Source organism: Gadus chalcogrammus, chromosome 11 (assembly GCF_026213295.1).
Source record: "Gadus chalcogrammus isolate NIFS_2021 chromosome 11, NIFS_Gcha_1.0, whole genome shotgun sequence".
Taxonomy (NCBI): Eukaryota; Metazoa; Chordata; class Actinopteri; order Gadiformes; family Gadidae; genus Gadus; species Gadus chalcogrammus.
In genome coordinates this window covers 6,210,976-6,230,823 of record NC_079422.1, presented here as the reverse complement: position 1 = coordinate 6,230,823, position 19,848 = coordinate 6,210,976, and the positions used below count along the sequence as shown (strand labels likewise).

Below are 19,848 nucleotides of genomic sequence, written 5' to 3'. Positions count from 1 at the left end.
CCGAACTCTTATGAAAGCCATTAAGAAAGAGCTGTTATAAATAGATTTATTTCTATAGTTTCCTAAAGCTAATGCGTTATTTAGGGTGCCTGACCAAAAGAAAAAGACTTAGGTTTGTATCACTGAAAAGTGAATGATTAGAAATACATGGCTTCTTTCCATCAACTCTTGTATGTTGATAGCAATCTTTCCTGGATAAGAGGATGCGTGTCATCGAGTCTTCCAATGCACTCCACCATGTTTCCTAGTTTAAAAAATAATTAATTTGGCGGCTCACTCCTTTACTGTATTTATTTATTTATTTATATTTATTATGACTCTTTAAGATCAGCGGGAGGCCTGGTCGAGGGTTGTAGATGGTGTTCCCAGCTTCCACGGTCCGCCGTACCGTCTGATTCTATTCTATTTAGTCTTACAACAAAAAATTTACTTTGTGCTTTTGGAAATTAGGTTTTTAAATTGTATTTTCATTTTTATTTTATTTTATTATTTGTCATCCTCCATATACCAAAATGTCCTTTTGGGGCTATGTGTCTTCTGCTGGCTATTCGTTCTCTCATGCATTTTGTTTGCACATTTAATCCCTGAAGCGATCCTGGAATGGAGCACATTCCATCTTCCTTGGGGATAGAGAAGGGACCTTAGGGCAAAGAGACAAGAGAAGTCCAGACAAAACGTATTCTTGTTGAGCTAGAGCAACCGTCACAACCTTGCTGTGTCCGACATCGTGAACTATACTTTGAATTCAACCAATGGAGGGAGAGCCATCGATTCTCGACTGTTCTCGTCGTTGAGGGCCACTGCCCAGCCTAATAAGCCAATAATGCTTATGTTTTCTTTTCGTTCCCCCCCCCCCACCAAGATAACCAAGAGACCAGTGTCGATTCTATGATTTTGCATTATTATAATCAACATGTTTTTCTAATTTCTCCTTTAGACCCATGTAGCCAAACTCTGCTGTAGCAGTAGCGCTGTAAAAGGGCTTGTGTGCACTGCCCCCCCCCCCCACCCCCGCTCTGTAGACAAAGGCTACGTCCTGATTGATTTGCACTATGAGATTTGAGAAGCTTTTTGGGATATTCCATCATTTTCATTCCATTAAACACATGCACAAACGGTATGTTTAATATTATAAGAGACAAAGAAGATAAAATATCAATCCAGAAATTACTGAATATCAACAGCTTAGTGGTACAGAGCAATATTTAATATTGATTGTATATAGGGATGATGTTGCCTTGGATTTTGTTTGTGTTGTTACTATTCTCAGGTAATCTTGAGCACTGCACTAAGTGATCACACAAAATAAAATGGGAAGAAATTATATTTGCGCTCTATTAACCTGCTTAAATAGGTAGGACCGATAGCCTCACACATTTTGTACGATGTAGCCTACCGTGGGTGGTTTAAAAAACGAATGATCTGAGGAAATTGTGATGGAGGGACGATCCTCCCCGCCATACTACTTGTGATGGGGTCCTGTGGACGGAGACTGTCATACAAGCGTTGGAATCTGTGTGAATGAACGAGGGTTAACCAGATCCTCCAATGTGAAATGTGTTTTTCTATGTGAGCTATTTGTTTTCTTGGCTTCGGTGAAGGGAACGGGGTCTAGACTCCGCTATCAGGGATACCTTTTTTTTTGTTTTTCAGTTTTAGTTTTGAGCTTTTCCGAGATGTTCATTTTCCATAATGTTTCCGATAGTGTAAAGAAACAAATAAACAAATCTATATCTTCCCCTGGTGTATGGTGTGTTTTTTGGTGTAGGCCTATCCTATAGCAAGCATAAGCCTACCCTGGTCACGGCCTATTTTGCTTTAAACCATAATTTTACATAAAGCTTGTCAATAGTTCCAAAGGAATAAACCAAGATTTACGGAGATGTACTCTGTGCCCCCCTCAGAGTTAATTTAGGTTTGAAACCAATTAGAGGGTCATTTAACACCCTGCTCCACACGGCTCTCGTGCTGTATTTCACCTGAAGCTGTCCGCGAGACTTCACCAGAAGCACGCTCAGCGTGCAGGACATTACGCACATAGTTAGCCTAATCCTATAAACCCAACTAAGCTTCAACTCCTCCTATGAACCTTGATCGTTTTAGTAATAGCGTATAATTTATATATGCTTCTAGGAAGTATTTTTTGGAGAACACTGTTTTGGTTACCTTGGAAACATCTCTAGCAAGGTAGGCTATGCTGTCGAGTTGACCTAGTGGTCAATCTGCTCCGTCGGAGCGGCTTCTGTTGCGCAGGCGCTTTAACGGTAGGCCTGCATGTGTTGTGTTAAGAGGGAATGCTCTAGTTGTTAGTATTTGAACAGTTAGTTTGTATCATTTGTACAATTGACAGGACCATAGTGACCTCTGAGAATGCTGCTCCGCCGGGTGCTCGTGAGGGCATGCTCGCGGTCAGTGGTGGCCGTGCCGCGTCTGTTGCAAGGCTACAGCACCGCGTCGCAGACACAGGTTGGTGGCTTCTGCCTGCTGCATAGTGGTGTTATACACTCTCTGTTAGCCTGTTTATAAAGTCGTGTTTAAATGCCGTTACATTAACATTAAAATATATATATTCTGATAGGCCTAGTTTAAATGTCTTCTCTTTGGTACTTTGTTTTTGTACTTTTTAACCAGGTAAAGCCACAAAAGACCACATTTGGTCCTTTGAGTGATCAAGATAGGATTTTCACCAATTTATTTGGTCGTCATGACTGGAGGTGAGAAACAACATTACTGATGGGTAGAGCACTTAACATCAATACTAAATTAAAAACACAATTCATCACATAAATCAGCATACATGTCAACCAAATAAGGTTAATAAATGAACAATCTCTCTCTCTCTCCATCTCTTCCTTACCCTTCTCTTTCTCCATTTCCCTATCGGTCCCAGAGGGGTCAAATTAAATAACCTCCCTTGAAAAAACACATACATAAGCACAGATAAACAGTGGCAATGTCAAGCTAGCATTTCTTCCATCCTTACATGTTGGCATCATTAGTAGTGGATCACTCTCTCTCCTCTTGCCAGGCTGAAGGGAGCGCTCCAGCGAGGTGACTGGTACAAAACCAAGGAGATCCTGCTGAAGGGTTCGGACTGGATCCTGAAGGAGGTGAAGGTCTCTGGGCTGAGGGGGCGTGGGGGCGCCGGCTTCCCCACTGGGATGAAGTGGAGCTTCATGAACAAGCCCAGCGACGGCCGGTACGGAGAACACACCACGCAGAACCTCTAGGCAGGGACATTGGTGGTGTGTGCAGTGTGGTGAATGACAGGCCACGTGTTCTGTCTTCACTCCCAGGCCCAAGTACCTAGTGGTGAACGCCGACGAGGGCGAGCCGGGGACCTGTAAGGACCGGGAGATCCTGCGTCACGACCCCCACAAGCTGATCGAGGGCTGCCTGGTCGCAGGCAGGGCCATGGAGGCCCGGGCCGCGTACATCTACATCAGAGGAGAGTTTTACAATGAGGCCTCCAATCTACAGGTAGGAGGCCAACATGTGTTTATAAACCCAAGCAAAAGATTATCCACTTGATTTATTGTGGGCATTCAATATGTAGGCCTACTATTGGAGTATCATTGGTAACATAAAACAGCCTTTAACGTTTTTTATTGGAAGTCTATGTGTGCATATGGGGACCCTGATTCTTGCCTCAAAAGCAACCCTAATTTCACTGGATATTGTGCCTCCATGGTGAATATTCCTTAACAGATTGTTCATTCAGTCAAATAGAGGCCTTCAGGAGCCAACTTGTTGAAATGTGGTACTAGTAGTAGTAGTAGTAGTAGTAGTAGTAATAGTGGAACATGTAGTAGTAGTATTATATTACATACATCATTGATAAGTCTGAAGATTGAGTCATTGCGTATGTCTCATTGCCGATATCGCTCTCTCCAGGTTGCCATCAGTGAGGCGTACCAGGCGGGCCTCTTAGGGAAGAACGCGTGCGCCTCTGGGTACGACTTTGATGTGTTTGTGATGCGGGGAGCAGGCGCCTACATCTGCGGGGAGGAGACCGCCCTGATAGAGTCCCTGGAAGGGAAGCAGGGGAAACCCCGCCTCAAACCTCCGTTCCCTGCGGACATAGGTGAGCTCCAGGTCAACCCTGGCGTTGGATAACACCTCAGTAATTGGTTTGGTTGTTATCTCTTCATCCTGCAGATGCAGCCAGTGTCTTGCAGGAGTTATTTGATTTTTTTGTAATTGAAAACAACACATCGATATTTATTATATATCGTACATTATAAATATTTTGCGTTACAATCATTTTAATTGTGGTTATTAGGGTTAGGGTTAGGGTTATCTACGTGGTTCATTAATGTGTTAATCAACCACCACATTGCTGCTACTTTTAGGGGTGTTTGGGTGCCCGACTACGGTTGCCAATGTGGAGACGGTTGCCGTGGCGCCGACTATCTGTCGTCGAGGTGGCGCTTGGTTCGCCACTTTCGGGAGAGAGAGGAACTCGGGAACAAAGCTATTCAACATCTCCGGTCACGTGAACACTCCGTGCACAGTGGAGGAGGAAATGTCTATTCCTCTGAGGGAGCTCATAGACCGACACGCAGGTGTGTGTGTGTGTGTGTGTGTGAGTGCGTTTGTGTGTGTGTGTGTGTGTGTGTGTGTGTGTGTGTGTGTGTGTGTGTGTGTGTGTGTGTGTGTGTGTGTGTGTGTGTGTGTGTGCTCTAACCCTCCTCCTTCCCTGTGATTGGGCAGGCGGAGTGAGGGGCGGGTGGGACAACCTGCTGGGTGTCATTCCGGGGGGCTCCTCCACTCCCATTATCCCTCGCCATGTGTGTGACGATGTGCTGATGGATTTTGATGACCTTGTTCGTGCAGAAACTGCCCTGGGCACAGCCGCCATCATCGTCATGGATAAATCTGTACAAACTAAATCCAACGCTTCTTCTCATTTATATCAATTATTGCAATATTATTGATTATAACCAACTGTCCAACAACATAAAATGTGTTTTCCGCCCCATCAGACTGATGTGATCAGGGCCATTGCTCGTTTGGTGGAGTTCTATAAGCATGAAAGCTGTGGCCAGTGCACCCCCTGTAGGGAGGGTAAGGAATTGCCATTCATAATGTAATTTTTTTTACTTAACACTAAATCAGACCTTTGGGAGAACTTCACACACAGGTTACGCCATTCACGATAACATGTGGTTCAGATTAGTGCCAACCAATATGTTGTCAATCAGAAAGACAATACTTCATCTTGCACCAATTATATATAATACCACCAATCATAAACGACAACATAATTGTTGCACTTGGCCATAATTCAGTTTATTTTTAAACGTTGGTTACTCATTCATAATTAAACTATAACTACTACTAAACAAGTAAGCCTATGCTGTTCACAATGCTTCGCCAGAGAAGCATTGACCCAACAAACCAAATGGTTCTCTCTTTGCCTCCCTTGTGCCTGCCCTGAAGGAGTGGACTGGATGGACGGGATGATGTGGAGGTTTGTGCGCGGTGAGGCGGCTGTGTCAGAAATAGATATGATTTGGGAGCTGAGCAAGCAGATAGAGGGACATACCATCTGCGCCCTGGGGGATGGGGCTGCCTGGCCCGTACAGGTGAGTCCTTCCTGAAACCACAACAACCCATGGACAGGTCTTACTTGGTATAACCCAATACAATATGGAATGTTCTTTATGGTTAATCTACTTCCTGTCACTCTCATGGACTCCAGCAGTGAATCGCCTCACTTTGGTTTAGCTCACAGGACTGAGTCATGCCATCTTTAGTAGGGGTAGGGTTTACCACCCCATTGCTCATCATGTGGGCAGCCCCTGCCATTATTGCTTCATTGATTAGATAGAAGGTAAGAAAAACATTTTCAATGTTATGTCAGCAGTCTTACGCTAATCACTGCCCTAAACTGCTGCTGCAATGGACTCCTCACCTACAAAGTGAATGTCATGGTAGGATTCAAACATACAAGCCATAATTATATTTAATGGTGAACTTGTTTCTTCCACAGGGGCTGATCCGCCATTTCCGCCCAGTGATGGAGAGCCGCATTGCAGAATACAACTCGACAAACACTCCTCGAGAGCCATCGATCGAGATGGTCTGAATCTCCAGTACATCACTATACCTCAAGGCTGTTAACGGCCCTCAGCTATACGACGGGGAATAGTAGAATTGTTTTGATCCATTTTAAGTACTGATGTGATGCTTAGTGTGCCCTGTTGAACGTACACATATCTGAAAGCTGTTTAACTACAATGGCACCTTCTTTGTCATAATGGCAGTCAGTGAATCTATATAATAATATAGACTGTTGATGAGTATAGTACTGCATTATAAAGTATACTGTTTGCGTTTTGTAGCAAGGCAGGGATACACGACAAAAGATACACTGCAATAAATAACATTTATTTCACAAAATCATGAAATAAAGTTAATTGGTCTATGACATGAGGTTAAGTTTAGTTTGTACAAAAAAGCATAAAGGAATGGCAAACAGAACTTTTAACCCTGGAAACTTTTAACAAGGGAAAGTAGAAAGAGGCGAATAGAAAGACGCAATTTGAGACATCATTACCTGTTAAAAAGACTTTTTTACTTCCGCACGGGGGATTAATCCAAAAGTGAAGGTTTAGTATTGCTGATCTATCCATGGAGGAGCCAGCACAGTAGTTTAACAAAAATGTATTTAAAGATTTCAAATGTCTTTTACACATTGCATTTCCAACCTATAGTTGAGAGCTACTTCAAAAAAACAAAAAACATCAGCAAGTCTTTTTGCCGACCAAAGTGCAGAACCCGTTTTCAATGTGGTCGTGAACACGTGTCAAAAGCCAACCACAAGGTGTTGGGTCGCCCTGGAAGGACAGGGCCATTCAAATTCATTTCAGGGGTTTGTGCTGGGCCTGGCTCTGCCTCAAGGGGCCATCCAGAAGGGCATGGGCGGCTGCTGCTGATGGTGTGTCTGAGCTTTGTCACGGGGCGCTGCAGGCGTGAGGCCGCGGTACCCCTGCGTCCAGCTGGGGGACGGAGGGGGAGCCAACCCGGGGTTACCTGTCCCCAGAGCCCGTGGGGCAGAGCGGTGCTCCTCCTCTTCGTCCGAGGAGTCCCCCGTGTACGCCACCAGGCCCGTCTTCACTCGCTTCACGGAAGGCTCTGAAATAGGAGAGGTTTGGTGGTGCATGGAGAAACAACACGTTGGGAGACAAAGAGAAGGACATGGGGAGAAAAAAACAGCCATGGATAATAACATTTGTGACATAGAAGACAGGTGCAACGTTAATGTAGTATCAGTTTGGGGGAAGTAAAATGGTCATTAGAGTGGATTCATTGTTTAAGTCGGCAGAGGCGGGGCATTGGTCGAAAGCAGCCATTGGTTGGTGGCGAGCGACAGCCAATCAAATGGTCGGACAGCGTCACAGCAGAAGTCATGCCCCACCCCCAGCGGTACATGAAAGAGAAGAAAAACACAGAGGAAAAGAGAAAACACAAAAACAAAGAGACATTCTCGTTAGTGATGAGACCACAGGGACCGGACTCAAGACGAAACTCCCGACTGATGATGTCATCAGAAAGGGACTGAGGTGGATGGAATAGCTTGGTGATAGTAGGGGGGGATGTCCCTCCAATGCCTTCATTCCTGAGCCTAAAAGGGGTCAACTTATTTAATACCATTTCCAATGGCCGTGTTCACACTCCCACCGCCATTCAGGGCAATGTGGTGCCACCTTAAAGATGCACTCATCTTCCTTCTCATACATCTGAATAAACAACCAATCATTAAATGCTGACTCCAGCTTTGTCCTATTTGCTACGCAGCTCTTAAAAAGTTCAGAACAATCAAGTCACCTTTGAAAGGTGTATCTTTGGTGTTTTCTGTATCTTGTGGTTTTAAAAAGTATTTTGTGAAGCTAACTGGGTAGCATGAAGAGCCATACATTTCCAAAAACCTTTAATAAGCTAACTCTAGAACTATGTCCACCTCAGGACAGGGTAGTTTTTAGCCTTTTCATTCAGGAACATACATGCTGAGGGGTTAAGATGGGGTATTTGAATAAGCCAAAAGTATAAGCTATGGATTTGTGACAGGGATTTGTCTGTCCATGGAGGGTAATGCCCTTACCCAGAGGGCCTTGCAGTGCCCTCATCTCCTCCATCTTGGGTCTCATACCTCCGTTCAAAGACATGGGCAGTGGGGTCATTAGCTGTCGACTGGAGAAAGATGGAGAGGGAGAGAAGGGTCAGCAGCGGCAAATTTATTAGTCCATTTTGGTCCCAAAGGCCTCTGGAGTCACTGCTAGTTGCTTTGAAGTCTGGAAGAAGGTCACCAATACCTGTCCCTCTCATTTGGTGCACTGGAGGAACTCTGTGACAGGGGTCCTGAGGTCTCCGGGCTGCCCACTGGGAAGCCTGCACCTAAATTAGTCATATGAATGGGTCCATGCTATGAGCAGAAAGACACACAGGCACGATTAGCAGGTATCCTCTACTAGCCCCTATAATAATAATAATCATCTGCTCCCTGTCCCAATATTTATTATTTTATTACTTGTGTACTATGACAACAATGAACATACACACAAAAACATACATATACATACATATATACATACATATACATATATATGATGATGCTACTAGAAAAAGGGTGGGGCGTATCTAACAGAAGTCAAAGTGGAGCGGTTCAGCTGTGGAGGAAAGCAGTGATGCTTAGCAGAGCAGAAAAGAAAAGCAGAATAAAGACAGGAGCGAAGGAGGGGGAGATTGGGATCACCTGGTAACCCAGGAGCCCGCTGTCCCTCTCGTCCGGCACCTCTTCCGTGAAGCGCCTTTTCTGCGGGGGATTGGTTGCCTGCACCGGGGGCGGGGCCTTGGGGAGAGCGGGCACAGCGGGAGAGAAGGAGGGAACGGGAGTGACCTGCAGCTGAGGAGGAGCGGGAGACAGACGTCAGCACCATTCACCGTGGGATAAATCCCTCTCATGTATCAATGCATCTTGGCCAAACTCAATGTTTACCGTTTTTCTCAATGGCTTTGGCCCACATTTATTTCTATGCATTATATTTTTGGTGAAAGCTACTTTACGTAAAAAATACACTAAGAATTTCCATCTAAATGGGAGTTCAATGTGTAATGTTAAACCTTGACATTTGAAAAATGTATTCAGTTTGATAAACAATAGTGTGGCATTCGGTTAAATCTAGAGCAGTTTAAGTGTCAATAAAAAAAAAAATCTCAAGACTGAAAGGAGGATATATGAACATGTTCAGGGTCCACGGCCATAAACCTTAACATTTTGATTACCAGGTTTGCACAATGTCAAAGAGACTTTAATTTTGAGGGCATTGACTATATGAGACAATAAACATGAGTTAAATGTGAGTTTGATTTGATCTTTCGCAGGTGAGCTATTGTGTTGTGCTGTCCCATATCTCGACAAATGCACCTGGAGCTTTGAGAATATTAACAAGGTTTCAAGAACCCAAGTCATTTAGAAGCTGTATACACGGGTCAAATTAATAAATTATGAAGACCATTACCTTCACTTTTCAGCAATCATTATTTTGGTTCACTGGTATGCAATGGTAAATCATGAACCCATTGCCTAGTTGAATGGTATTAATTTATGCTAATGTTTTATATTCATTCATTCATTCATTCATAGATACCCACGAACCGTCTTACCGGTGGCATCACGGCGGGAACAGGGGCGGGTAGACGGGCAGGGGGGAGGCTGTACGGGGGGGGCACCACCGAGGGGGCTGCTAGGGGGATGGGCGGGGGGACAGCGTACGGAGGGGGAACCGGCCGGGGTGGGGGGACGGGCATGGGGTAGCTCGGCTGGTAGCCTGCAGGGGGGTAGTAGGCAGGCTGGGGGGGCAATCCGTTGACTGCTATTGGCGGCATGTAGCCTGGAGGAGGAAGAGAGAGGTGGTGTCAGGAAGCCCCGGTGGGCACTTAGAGCACGTGTACAAGTAGGTGTGGAGTCTTAATGGACTCATGTTCCCGTCAGGTACAAAGAGCCGAAGAGGAAGGCGCCGGAGCCCTTTACCTTGCGGGGGCATCATCGAACTCATTTGGTTCAGGAAGTTGGAATATTCAGCATGTACCTGGAGAGAGAAACATGTTTTAACATACTTAGTTAAATCTAGTTTAGTGCATTAAGATACTCACACCGCTAAACCCAGCATATATTGTTATGGCCTTTAACCTGATGGCATTATTGAATACAAGTGCAATAACATTTACTAGTAAATTGTATACACATTATGTTTAACTTAATAAATGTATACACCAACTATGACCAACTTCAATCAAATTGGTAACTCACGGTTTGGAGCAGGTTTTGACAGAGGGTTTTGGCGGCTGCCAGCCCCTCAGGTTTAGGATGGCTGGGGAAGACCATGTCACATTGGTTCAATCCTCTCGTAAGGCAAAACCTTCACACTCAGATTTCTGTGAATGAATCTCCTCTCAGGCCTCACCTGATGTAGATGTACATGGGCTCGAAGGCCTCACGTCCAGAGGTGGGCTCCAGGCAGCCCGAGCCCTTCCCCCGGAGGAAGACTTTGGCCCCCGTCTCGGCCTGGATGTGCTGCAGGTAGGAGCAGCCGGGTCCCTCCACCTTCTCCTTCACGGGGAAGCCCTGGATGGCGTGCTCCAGACCCACGAAGAGTTTGTCCTGCACATAGTGCATCTGAGAGGGAACACCAGTGATGAACATATAACAAGGGCAGAGGCTGCTAGGAAAAGCCCAGTACATTCTGCACAATGAGACATGTTGTATTCAACTACTAAACAACCATTTGGATGGGATGCTCTGAAAATCAAGACTGATCCCAACAATTATCTGGTGCTGATTTCAATTGGGCGAGACAATCCAATATATGTAGGAGAAACATAAATGAGAGGCATCATCACAGAAGCCAACTGTAGAATAAGGAGGGGGGAAATGGCATTCCATACCCCAGACTGATAGTGTGGTTTGTGGCCATGGCTCATGGGTGCCATCGAGACTGGAGGTGGTTTATGCGGTTGGTAAACTGGTGCTGGGGCTGCAGGACTGTGACTGTAGGACGAAGAGGATGTTGTTGCAGCCACAGCCTTCACCAATCCGTTGGTGATGATCTCCTTGATTCTGTTGACAGCCCCTGGGGAGAACGCAACACAATCCGTGTCAACTTGTGGCCCGTCGTCGCTACTGTCACGGATACTAAAGATACCTTCTCAGGAGAAGTACTCACTGTCCACCAGCTCCCTGGTCTGGCCTTGGACATGCAGGTAAAGAGGACGCTCCCTGTGCAGAGGAAAAGACCAATGTTACTGTTGCAGTGTCTTACCTTAAGAGCACCATTAGTTGTGAAGATAGACTCATGAGAGTTGTGAAAAGAGACTCTGGAGAGAGCCTTTAGTAGACTGTGTTTTGGAAACAGTACTGACCCCGACAGTGCTTTGCCCTTCTCGTCTGCGGCCATGTAGCGCCCTCTAGTGGACACCGCAGCGCCACTAATTTTACTGATCTGCAAGGCAGACCGAGGGAGATCAATGTCAGATCGACTCCAAAGCCATTAAAAATTAAACAACATTTAAACCAAACCAGTGTCTTCTGGGCTCTGACCTCATCTTGGGTTTGCCCCCGGGTCAGTAGGTTACGGCAGGTGAGGGGCACGTCGTTAATCTCCACCTCGGCCACCACCAGATCGTCCTTAGCTTTAGTCTGCATCGCAGGTTTGCAAACACCCACGACCTGGAAAAGTTGAATGAACAGATGTTTTTTTTGTATCCTGTGGATAGTTAATGGTGAATGGTGTGTATAGTTAATTGGTAAGGCAGTCAAATATACCTTTAACTTAGTGCCTGACCTATGATGATGATTGTATCTCTACCGGTCTGATTGTATCTCTACCGGTCTGTTCTATCATCTAGCTATAATTTGTGGAATCTGTGCGTGTGTGTTTGTGTGCTTCTCTAGAACCGTTCAGCTGATCTACTTCCCACTTGGCGTGTATTGCTGTTGACCCAAGGAAGTGCAGTGTCAACTTATTTGAAAACACGAAACGTTCAACATTAATCAAACAAAACAAACAGCGCTTTGTGCACAAATGGGGGCGTTGCTTCAGGGCTCTATCGACACTCCAGCAGGTCTTCAACTGCATTGGCAACGGGCCAACACAAGCCACGGTTCAATGTCTGCAATTCACTTGGCCACTGAGCTAACTAACGTTAGATGAATCAAACTATGTCAGAGGAGTCTCGTTATGTCTTTCAGTTTTCTCGACAACCATTCATTTGATCTAACTTCAGACTAAGCGGGTGTACTGCTGAGAACCCAAGGAAGTGCAGTTCTTGAGAAAGCTGCAAAAATCTGCGTGTTTTGGAGGACGGGTTACTTAGGACAGAAGGAAGTGCACTGTGGAGTGTGAAGTCATTTGAATGAGCAGCTCTCAAGAAAACTGCATGCAGCCACACGGGAGGCAAAGCAATCACCCCGTCCTGAATAGGCACCTTTTGAACCAGCACTACATTAGTGGCTCTAAAGATGACCAAAGCGAGTATGAGATAGATGTAATGAGAATAGAGCATTGCCTTGTCGAGGGGTCCAGGGACTCCTATTTGTGAGGGTCTCAGTTTTCCTTTGGCCACCAACATGGCATTGATCTTAGCAGCCACGGCTGCTGCTGCATCCAGGGCCCCAGTGGGTGCAGGCTCCACCTCACCCATCCCCCCAGAACCGGACCCGGGCCCCGGCTGGTCCCATTTGCTGCGGCGGCTTAAAAATTAAGAAAATAACATGGTATGAATGAATGATTTATGCATTGGTATAATAAAGAAATAATTATACAAGATTAGGTTAATAAAGTTTCCTACTCCGAATTAGATTGGCCTTCAAAACAAAACAAATAAAAACCCATGCTAATGGCAACCTGGTCTTGGAATGTTATTACCATGCCTGACATGACTCCAAATGAATTCGTAAGTGACAAAATTAGTCTGAATCACATACAAGCGGATTAGCTAGAACAACGAAAGTCGTAGCGTTAGAGCAGAACATGTTTATATAAAGTGATTGCATCAACACGATCGATGCAGGCTGCACCTTATATCAAATGTGAATTAGACATGAAGTAGACATGAAGTAGACGGCTAACTGAGGTTAGATGGCTGACCAGACTGGGTAAACACAGCTAAAGCTAAAGCTAAAGCTACACCCAGCAGTAGGGGCCATGCTGCGTGGCACTCACCCGCCGTTTTGAGTTCCACCAAATGACATCAATGTCCTTTATTACAGAGGGACCTATCAATGCAATTAAGAATATTTTAACAACAAAATGTACTTGGTTCCACTGCGCCACCAGATTGTTCTGTTGTCGAGGAGCAAGCCGGAAGCGGGGCAGCTGTTTCCGCTTCCGGTATGTTATTAAATCGTTACATTGCCTCACTGTATGTCAGAGAATTTATTTTAAAACATGCTAGCCCTCTAATAACTTTTATTAAACCTTATTGTACAAATACACAAGATAACAATTCTTAGGCTTGGTGCCAACAATACAAGAAAAAGTAAATAAAGGTAAAGTAAAAATGTATTATTATTATTAAAAAATAAGTAGGCCTAGCAGCATAGATCACAATAATAAATGATAATAATAAAATGAAATAAAGTAAGTAATAATAAGAGAAACTAAAACAGTGGTTATAAGTAATCACTACATGGTTTAGGGACAAAGTATATAACTGCTTCCACTACAGAAGCCTTCTAGACCACTAAAATCTTCTGAGACCAATCTGTTAATTATCCCCAGAGTAAACACGAAACATGGGAAAGCAGGATTAAGTTACTATTCAACAAATAGCTGGAATAAACTCTCTGGAGGATGTAAAATTTACCCCCAACTCTGACCACTTTCAAAATAAGACTGAAGACTTTTAGGTTTACTTTAGCTTTCTGCTAAATCTTAAATACATTGCACTTTTAACTTTTAACGATCCTTTTTTTTAAATTTGCCTTTATTTTATTTTATTTTATTATTTTATTTGCATACACCAGTCTGCCTCGTGTATGAAAAGTGATGCATAAATAAAGTGGCCTTGAATATATTTTTCTTCGGCAGGTTTCGGCCACGAGGGGGCGCCAGGTACCTGTGTACGGTGAGTTTACGTCCGGCCACAGCTGACAGTGTAGAGATGAAGCTGCAGCTGGTTGAATCAGGCACCTTGCCCGCTCCGCCCTCACCCATTGCATCTTTACCATGATGGTGCCACCGAAGTACATTCCTTGGCAGAGGCATCTGTCAAAACGCATGGAAGACGAGGAAGACTTCATTGATTGGTAAGGCCATCGTTTCCTTTCAACTTTTCTCTATCAATCAGCATACACCTTTGTAACTGTTAATGATGGTAAATTTGGAATGTTTCGATGTGATCTTGTAATAATTTAAATGGTGGTCCTCTATAATGCAAGATTTTTTATATAGATTTTATCTTTGATAGCTGATAGCAGCGAAACACAATAATAACTTTATGAAATGACATATGACATATAACTTTAATTTAAGCTATTAAAGTTATATGTCATATGTCATTTCATATTATAGTTTAGACTATGAGAAAAAAAACATATTTCGTAATCTTTATCTTAACTGTATCAGACCAATTTCTTGACGTAGTTGTATGTAATGAGGATATTTGTCATGACACAACACCGTGCTCCTCTCTAGCCCTGTTACTGGCCCACCTAGGTTGTTGAAAAGCGTGCAAATTTTTTCTTGCATTATCCCACTACCGCAGTATTAGTGTGTGCGGTTCTTTGTTACGACATAAGAAGAGACACCAGCATCATGTCTACATGGTGGTTCCTTCAGATAGGCAGGGTTACTGAGAGCCATCATGGCAGGTGTTCAGTTACCGACCACACAGGGGCAGGGACACAGAGGTGCAGGTTACTGCGGAACACGAGATTACCGCGTGGGGGGCCACGTGGACCAACAGATTTGACATCCACCCTCCCATCCCCAGGTTGTTGACAACAGAATGGAAAACTCTGCTTTTCTTCAGTCGGATCGCTATAACTATCTTGCTTCTTTTGATGGGTTAGGTGGTTCTTAAGATTTTTTTACTATGATATTTATTTTACCAATTATCATTATCACAAAATAAAGGGAAAACAATGACAACTAGTATATCTTATCTATGTGCATATAACATGACGTAAATGCGGGGGCAAGATCTAAAAACATTTACCCATCTTTCAGCATACATATTTTTATTTCCTCGTCTATTAAGGTGGTATTCATAAACTTCTCCTTTTATTACGGTAGTATTATTGAACAAAAAAATATAGAACAACAAAAATTCAAAATTATTAAATTAGAGTATGCAGCCCCCATTGCTCTCTCTATTATATATTAGGTTGAGGGAATAGGCCCTAATTCAATGCTGAACTGAGACCGGTGTTGGGAACACTTCACAATAAGGTTACATTAATTAACAGTTAGTTAAATAATGGTCTAGTTATCATTTACCAATGGTGTTGGTGTTCAATTGCCACTGTTTGTTGTAAGGTCTGACTTATAAGAAACTTTGAATTAAGTTGACACCTTATGGAGTGCCAGTGGTCCTTCTCATGCATGACACTGAGCAGGCTTCATGAGGATGAGTCTGTGGTGGTCCTGTGATCCTCTACCAGGGCCAGGAGCACCAGGCACCCAAACAGAAAATCAAGGTTAATATTTCTATTTATAATAAAACACATAGTAAACTATTTGAAAATGGCGAGGCGCAAAACATGATCAGTGTACGACACATAAGCACTGGACTACAGCCTGGCATGGAGGATGGCATCAAGCCACCCTAGCGTTGGCATGTCTTTGTAGTTACAATGAACCCATACCTACAATGAATGTTTTGGCAATTTTGCTTGCATGGTTTTTGTTTTGAACCCAAGCTTCCTTAAATAACCTATAACAGGTTTCTGAATGCATTCTGGCAGTGCTCTGGCTGGATATCTATATAGCATAATGCACTTAGGAGTATTGTAGCTGAATAAATGTAGTATTTTGTATTTTCTTGCAAGTTAACTTTGTATTATATTCGCCAGCAGATGGTGCTCTTATTCCTTTGACCTGCTTTCACACAAAATATAGTATGTCTACTTATAGAACTATTTGCAATGACCTTTGAAGAAATCTTGTTAATATCCTAAACATGCTTCCACATTTTCTTCAATGTTGTTTTTGACACTATTAGAGTATCCGAATGGTGAAATACCATGAAGTGGATTAAGAAGTAGATGTCCATAACAGAATCTTAGAAAACACTCTGTAATACCCCAAAAAATATTAGTTTTTCCCTCACACATGTATTTATTAATTTATGATATTCAACCTCCTAAATACTAATGACTACCAATGGCGCCTGCGTGTGCAGGAGGTGAACGCAAAATGCCTTAGCATGTGGATGGCGCTCCGTCTGCATGCTTAACCATGGGGTTCAGATGAGTGAGGTGTCAAAGGTTAGAGGTGTCGAGGCAGCTCTGACGCCTGAGTCGACGGGGTTTGGTTGTTTACAGGGCGCCGCACTGAGAGCAGTGACGGCGTGAGTCACGGCATCAGAGTGAAGCATGGCGGGGAAGGGGGAGGGAGAGGGGCAGACATGTCATATTTACTGTCTTCCCTTGTAAGAGACCATGTGCGAACTGCAGTACGTATGTTGGTTTATGTAACCTCCCGGCCTTCCAGTCTGTGGAAGCCTTGGTCTCGCCTGATCCTGGCGGCTGACACGGAGGTGTGAGGACAGGGAACGTGACGGGGAGGAGGGTGCCTCACGATGGGGTGGCCATTGGTGGAACAAAGAGTTACTGTGAGCCCCTGGGCTTCGATGTTTGCTGTTAAACTAGGAATTACAAGTAAAGGGATTTGATTTGTGTGTGTGTGTGTGTGTTTGTGTGTGCGTGTGGGTGTGTGTGTGTGTGTGTGTGTGTGTGTGTGTGTGCGTGTGTGTGTGTGTGTGTGTGTGTGTGTGTGTGTGTGTGTGTGTGTGTGTGTGTTCGTGTGTGTGTGTGTGTGTGTGTGTGTGTGTGTGTGTGTGTGTGTGTGTGTGTGTGTGTGTGTGTATGTGTGTGTGTGTGTGTGTGTGTGTGTGTGTGTGTGTGTGTGTGTGTGTGTGTGTGTGTGTGTGTGTGTGTGTGTGTGTGTGTAGACCATATAGTATGCAGCATAAAACCTTTATTATACTATTATACTTTTGACCTCAATAAATTCCAAAAAAGAAGGACAATATAGCTAAATAATAAAAAAGACCACGTATTTAGTACATTTTACACTAATTACATTAAATGATTTGATCCGTTAAGCAAATTAGGCTAATCAAATCAAACAAGCTGAAAGCATCGATCAAGTAAGAGACGTGAAGCTGTAAAATGTACAGACTAGATGAGAGGACAAGTGATTTAGAGAGGAAAAACAGATGGGAAAATTACATTTTTCGTTTTGGAGTGCAAGCGGAATCTTTTTTTCCTGTGTCTGGAGAGAAAGGGAGCCTCTTGTACGCCTCACAGCATGGAGTTGGCCCGGGCTGCGGCCTAGTCTCGTCTACCCAGCAGGGTGCTTTCCTGAGCAGCCTGCCCAGGGGAGGGGCACCTGCTGCAGCCCTAAACACTGGTGGAGAGTAGGCCCCAAGAGGCGGGGCGAGGGATCCAAGGATGGAAAGACATTTGGCAGTTCCAGGAAAACTGACATGTGCAGGATTATAAAACGCTCAGGTAGAACAGAGCGATGTTCCTCAAAGAAAACATTTGTCTATGGCTCTGTGGGGATCAGAGAAGCAGAGGAGGAAACTATAGAAGGAAATTAAAAGTTATACTTCAGCTGGGAAACAAAAGTTATGGTTGGACCAAGCAAGTTAAATACTGGTTACAACCATCACCTCGAATCCGTTGAGACATTGGCCAGCCTTCAGGCTTAGGCAATATTTTCCATCCATTTTGGTTGGTCAGACCAACAACAACATGTTTGAAGTTCATCAAGCACTCTGTCTTCCCTTCAGACTTGAGGGAGAACTTTATCATTTGATACATGGGAGTATATCCAAAACCACCCCAACATGCACACTAGTGGAATTAAACAACCGACTCACTGTGCTCTATGTATCCACACAGCGGTCTTGAGACTTTCTTGGACGAGGTTGCGCTATACATGAGTGTGAACCCTTCATCTCCTGTCATCTTGGAATGACCCAATAGCCCCTGAAACCACTCGGTGCCACAGGAGAGCCAAGGCAGCCACATGTTTGCGGCAGAGGCTTTTTAGAAGAAAAATCCCTATACCCTTTGACCAGAAACATACTAGACCTAAGGACAGATAACCTCAAGGGTCTCCAGAGTGGCTAGTCTTTAAACGGTGGAGGGTTATTGCATAAGCTTCACTACAGAGGCTGCCCCCCATGGGGTGACCGCCCAGACCACTGAGTAATAACTGTGGTGGTAATTCTATGCTTGGTAGCTTGTCGCCAGGTAAATGGAAACACATGGAAGGCCAGGCAGTTAGTTTAGGCCTTTACGGCACCTGATGGAATGAGTATCATGAGAGTAGAACCAGCCATCCCAGCATCATGAGAGTAGAACCAGCCATCCCAGTATCATGAGAGTAGAACCAGCCATCCCAGTATCATGAGAGTAGAACCAGCCATCCCAGTATCATGAGAGTAGAACCAGCCATCCCAGTATCATGAGAGTAGAACCAGCCATCCCAGTATCATGAGAGTAGAACCAGCCATCCCAGTATCATGAGAGTAGAACCAGCCATCCCAGTATCAAGAGAGTAGAACCAGCCATCCCAGTATCATGAGAGTAGAACCAGCCATCCCAGTATCATGTGAGTAGAACCAGCCATCCCAGTATCATGAGAGTAGAACCAGCCATCCCAGTATCATGAGAGTAGAACCAGCCATCCCAGTATCATGAGAGTAGAACCAGCCATCCCAGTATCATGAGAGTAGAACCAGCCATCCCAGTATCATGAGAGTAGAACCAGCCATCCCAGTATCAAGAGAGTAGAACCAGCCATCCCAGTATCATGAGAGTAGAACCAGCCATCCCAGTATCATGTGAGTAGAACCAGCCATCCCAGTATCATGAGAGTAGAACCAGCCATCCCAGTATCATGAGAGTAGAACCAGCCATCCCAGTATCATGAGAGTAGAACCAGCCATCCCAGTATCATGAGAGTAGAACCAGCCATCCCAGTATCATGAGAGTAGAACCAGCCATCCCAGTATCAAGAGAGTAGAACCAGCCATCCCAGTATCATGAGAGTAGAACCAGCCATCCCAGTATCATGTGAGTAGAACCAGCCATCCCAGTATCATGAGAGTAGAACCAGCCATCCCAGTATCATGAGAGTAGAACCAGCCATCCCAGTATCATGAGAGTAGAACCAGCCATCCCAGTATCATGAGAGTAGAACCAGCCATCCCAGTATCATGAGAGTAGAACCAGCCATCCCAGTATCATGAGAGTAGAACCAGCCATCCCAGTATCATGAGAGTAGAACCAGCCATCCCGACACCCCCCCCCGGTCCATCAACCCTGTTCATCGTTTACATTTCCAAATATGGAATACTATATATAAAAATTGTATTTTGAGATAAAGAGTTTTAGGAGTTAGCTTACAGCTAGTCTCACAAATCAGACTTTAGATCTGGGGTCACCAACCTTTTTGAACCCGAGAGCTACTTAAAGGGTACTGATTCGTACGAAGGGCTACTTGACTCCTGGTCCTTTTCTGGCCTTAGGGCTCTGTCAGTTGGGTAGTTGGCCTGGAGGCTATTGTGACAGGTATTGAAGTGTCGCTCCACATTGTGCCGCTTGGC

General features: G+C 44.4%; 2 protein-coding genes across 5 annotated transcripts; one reads left to right on the top strand and one right to left on the bottom strand.

Annotated features, from left to right (window-relative positions):
- The first annotated feature begins 2,114 nt into the window (after nt 1–2,114).
- Nucleotides 2,115–6,459, top strand: LOC130391966 (NADH dehydrogenase [ubiquinone] flavoprotein 1, mitochondrial-like). 2 transcript variants are annotated; one of them, XM_056602344.1, is made up of 11 exons: nt 2,115–2,187; nt 2,351–2,466; nt 2,632–2,714; nt 3,029–3,199; nt 3,297–3,480; nt 3,895–4,084; nt 4,353–4,565; nt 4,714–4,880; nt 4,986–5,067; nt 5,443–5,588; nt 5,996–6,459. In XM_056602344.1, exons 2-11 carry the CDS (start codon nt 2,371–2,373, stop codon nt 6,089–6,091), a joined length of 1,428 nt encoding a protein of 475 aa, XP_056458319.1. In that variant the 5' UTR covers nt 2,115–2,187; nt 2,351–2,370; the 3' UTR covers nt 6,092–6,459. The 2 variants fall into 2 exon arrangements, with proteins under 2 accessions (XP_056458319.1, XP_056458320.1); XM_056602345.1 differs by having other exon boundaries at nt 2,182–2,264.
- On the bottom strand, nt 5,263–13,368 carry khdc4 (KH domain containing 4, pre-mRNA splicing factor). 3 transcript variants are annotated; one of them, XM_056602327.1, is made up of 14 exons: nt 13,227–13,368; nt 12,571–12,754; nt 11,603–11,731; nt 11,425–11,504; nt 11,229–11,281; nt 10,951–11,135; nt 10,470–10,681; nt 10,316–10,376; nt 10,037–10,094; nt 9,670–9,896; nt 8,759–8,908; nt 8,319–8,428; nt 8,108–8,196; nt 5,263–7,140 (listed from the first exon to the last, which is right to left on the bottom strand). In XM_056602327.1, the coding sequence occupies exons 1-14, from the start codon at nt 13,253–13,255 to the stop codon at nt 6,902–6,904; spliced, it is 1,806 nt and encodes a 601-aa protein (XP_056458302.1). In that variant the 5' UTR covers nt 13,256–13,368; the 3' UTR covers nt 5,263–6,901. The 3 variants fall into 3 exon arrangements, 2 of the variants coding, with proteins under 2 accessions (XP_056458302.1, XP_056458303.1); XR_008896955.1 differs by having other exon boundaries at nt 7,130–7,140; nt 8,319–8,400; nt 13,227–13,362; XM_056602328.1 differs by lacking the exon at nt 5,263–7,140 and having other exon boundaries at nt 8,103–8,196; nt 8,319–8,400; nt 13,227–13,362.
- Nucleotides 13,369–19,848: the final 6,480 nt, after the last annotated feature.

Excerpts from the sequence above, each read along its gene's own strand:
- khdc4 (XM_056602327.1), bottom strand. The coding sequence starts at position 13,255 with ATGTCATTTGGTGGAACTCAAAACGGCGG. Across the intron at positions 11,505-11,602 it reads GGGGGCAAACCCAAGATGAG|ATCAGTAAAATTAGTGGCGC; the intron begins GTCAGAGCCCAG and ends TCTGCCTTGCAG. Across the intron at positions 10,377-10,469 it reads CCCATGTACATCTACATCAG|CCATCCTAAACCTGAGGGGC; the intron begins GTGAGGCCTGAG and ends GGTCTTCCCCAG.
- LOC130391966 (XM_056602344.1), top strand. The coding sequence starts at position 2,371 with ATGCTGCTCCGCCGGGTGCTCGTGAGGGCATGCTCGCGGTCAGTGGTG. Across the intron at positions 2,467-2,631 it reads GCACCGCGTCGCAGACACAG|GTAAAGCCACAAAAGACCAC; the intron begins GTTGGTGGCTTC and ends CTTTTTAACCAG. Across the intron at positions 4,566-4,713 it reads GCTCATAGACCGACACGCAG|GCGGAGTGAGGGGCGGGTGG; the intron begins GTGTGTGTGTGT and ends GTGATTGGGCAG.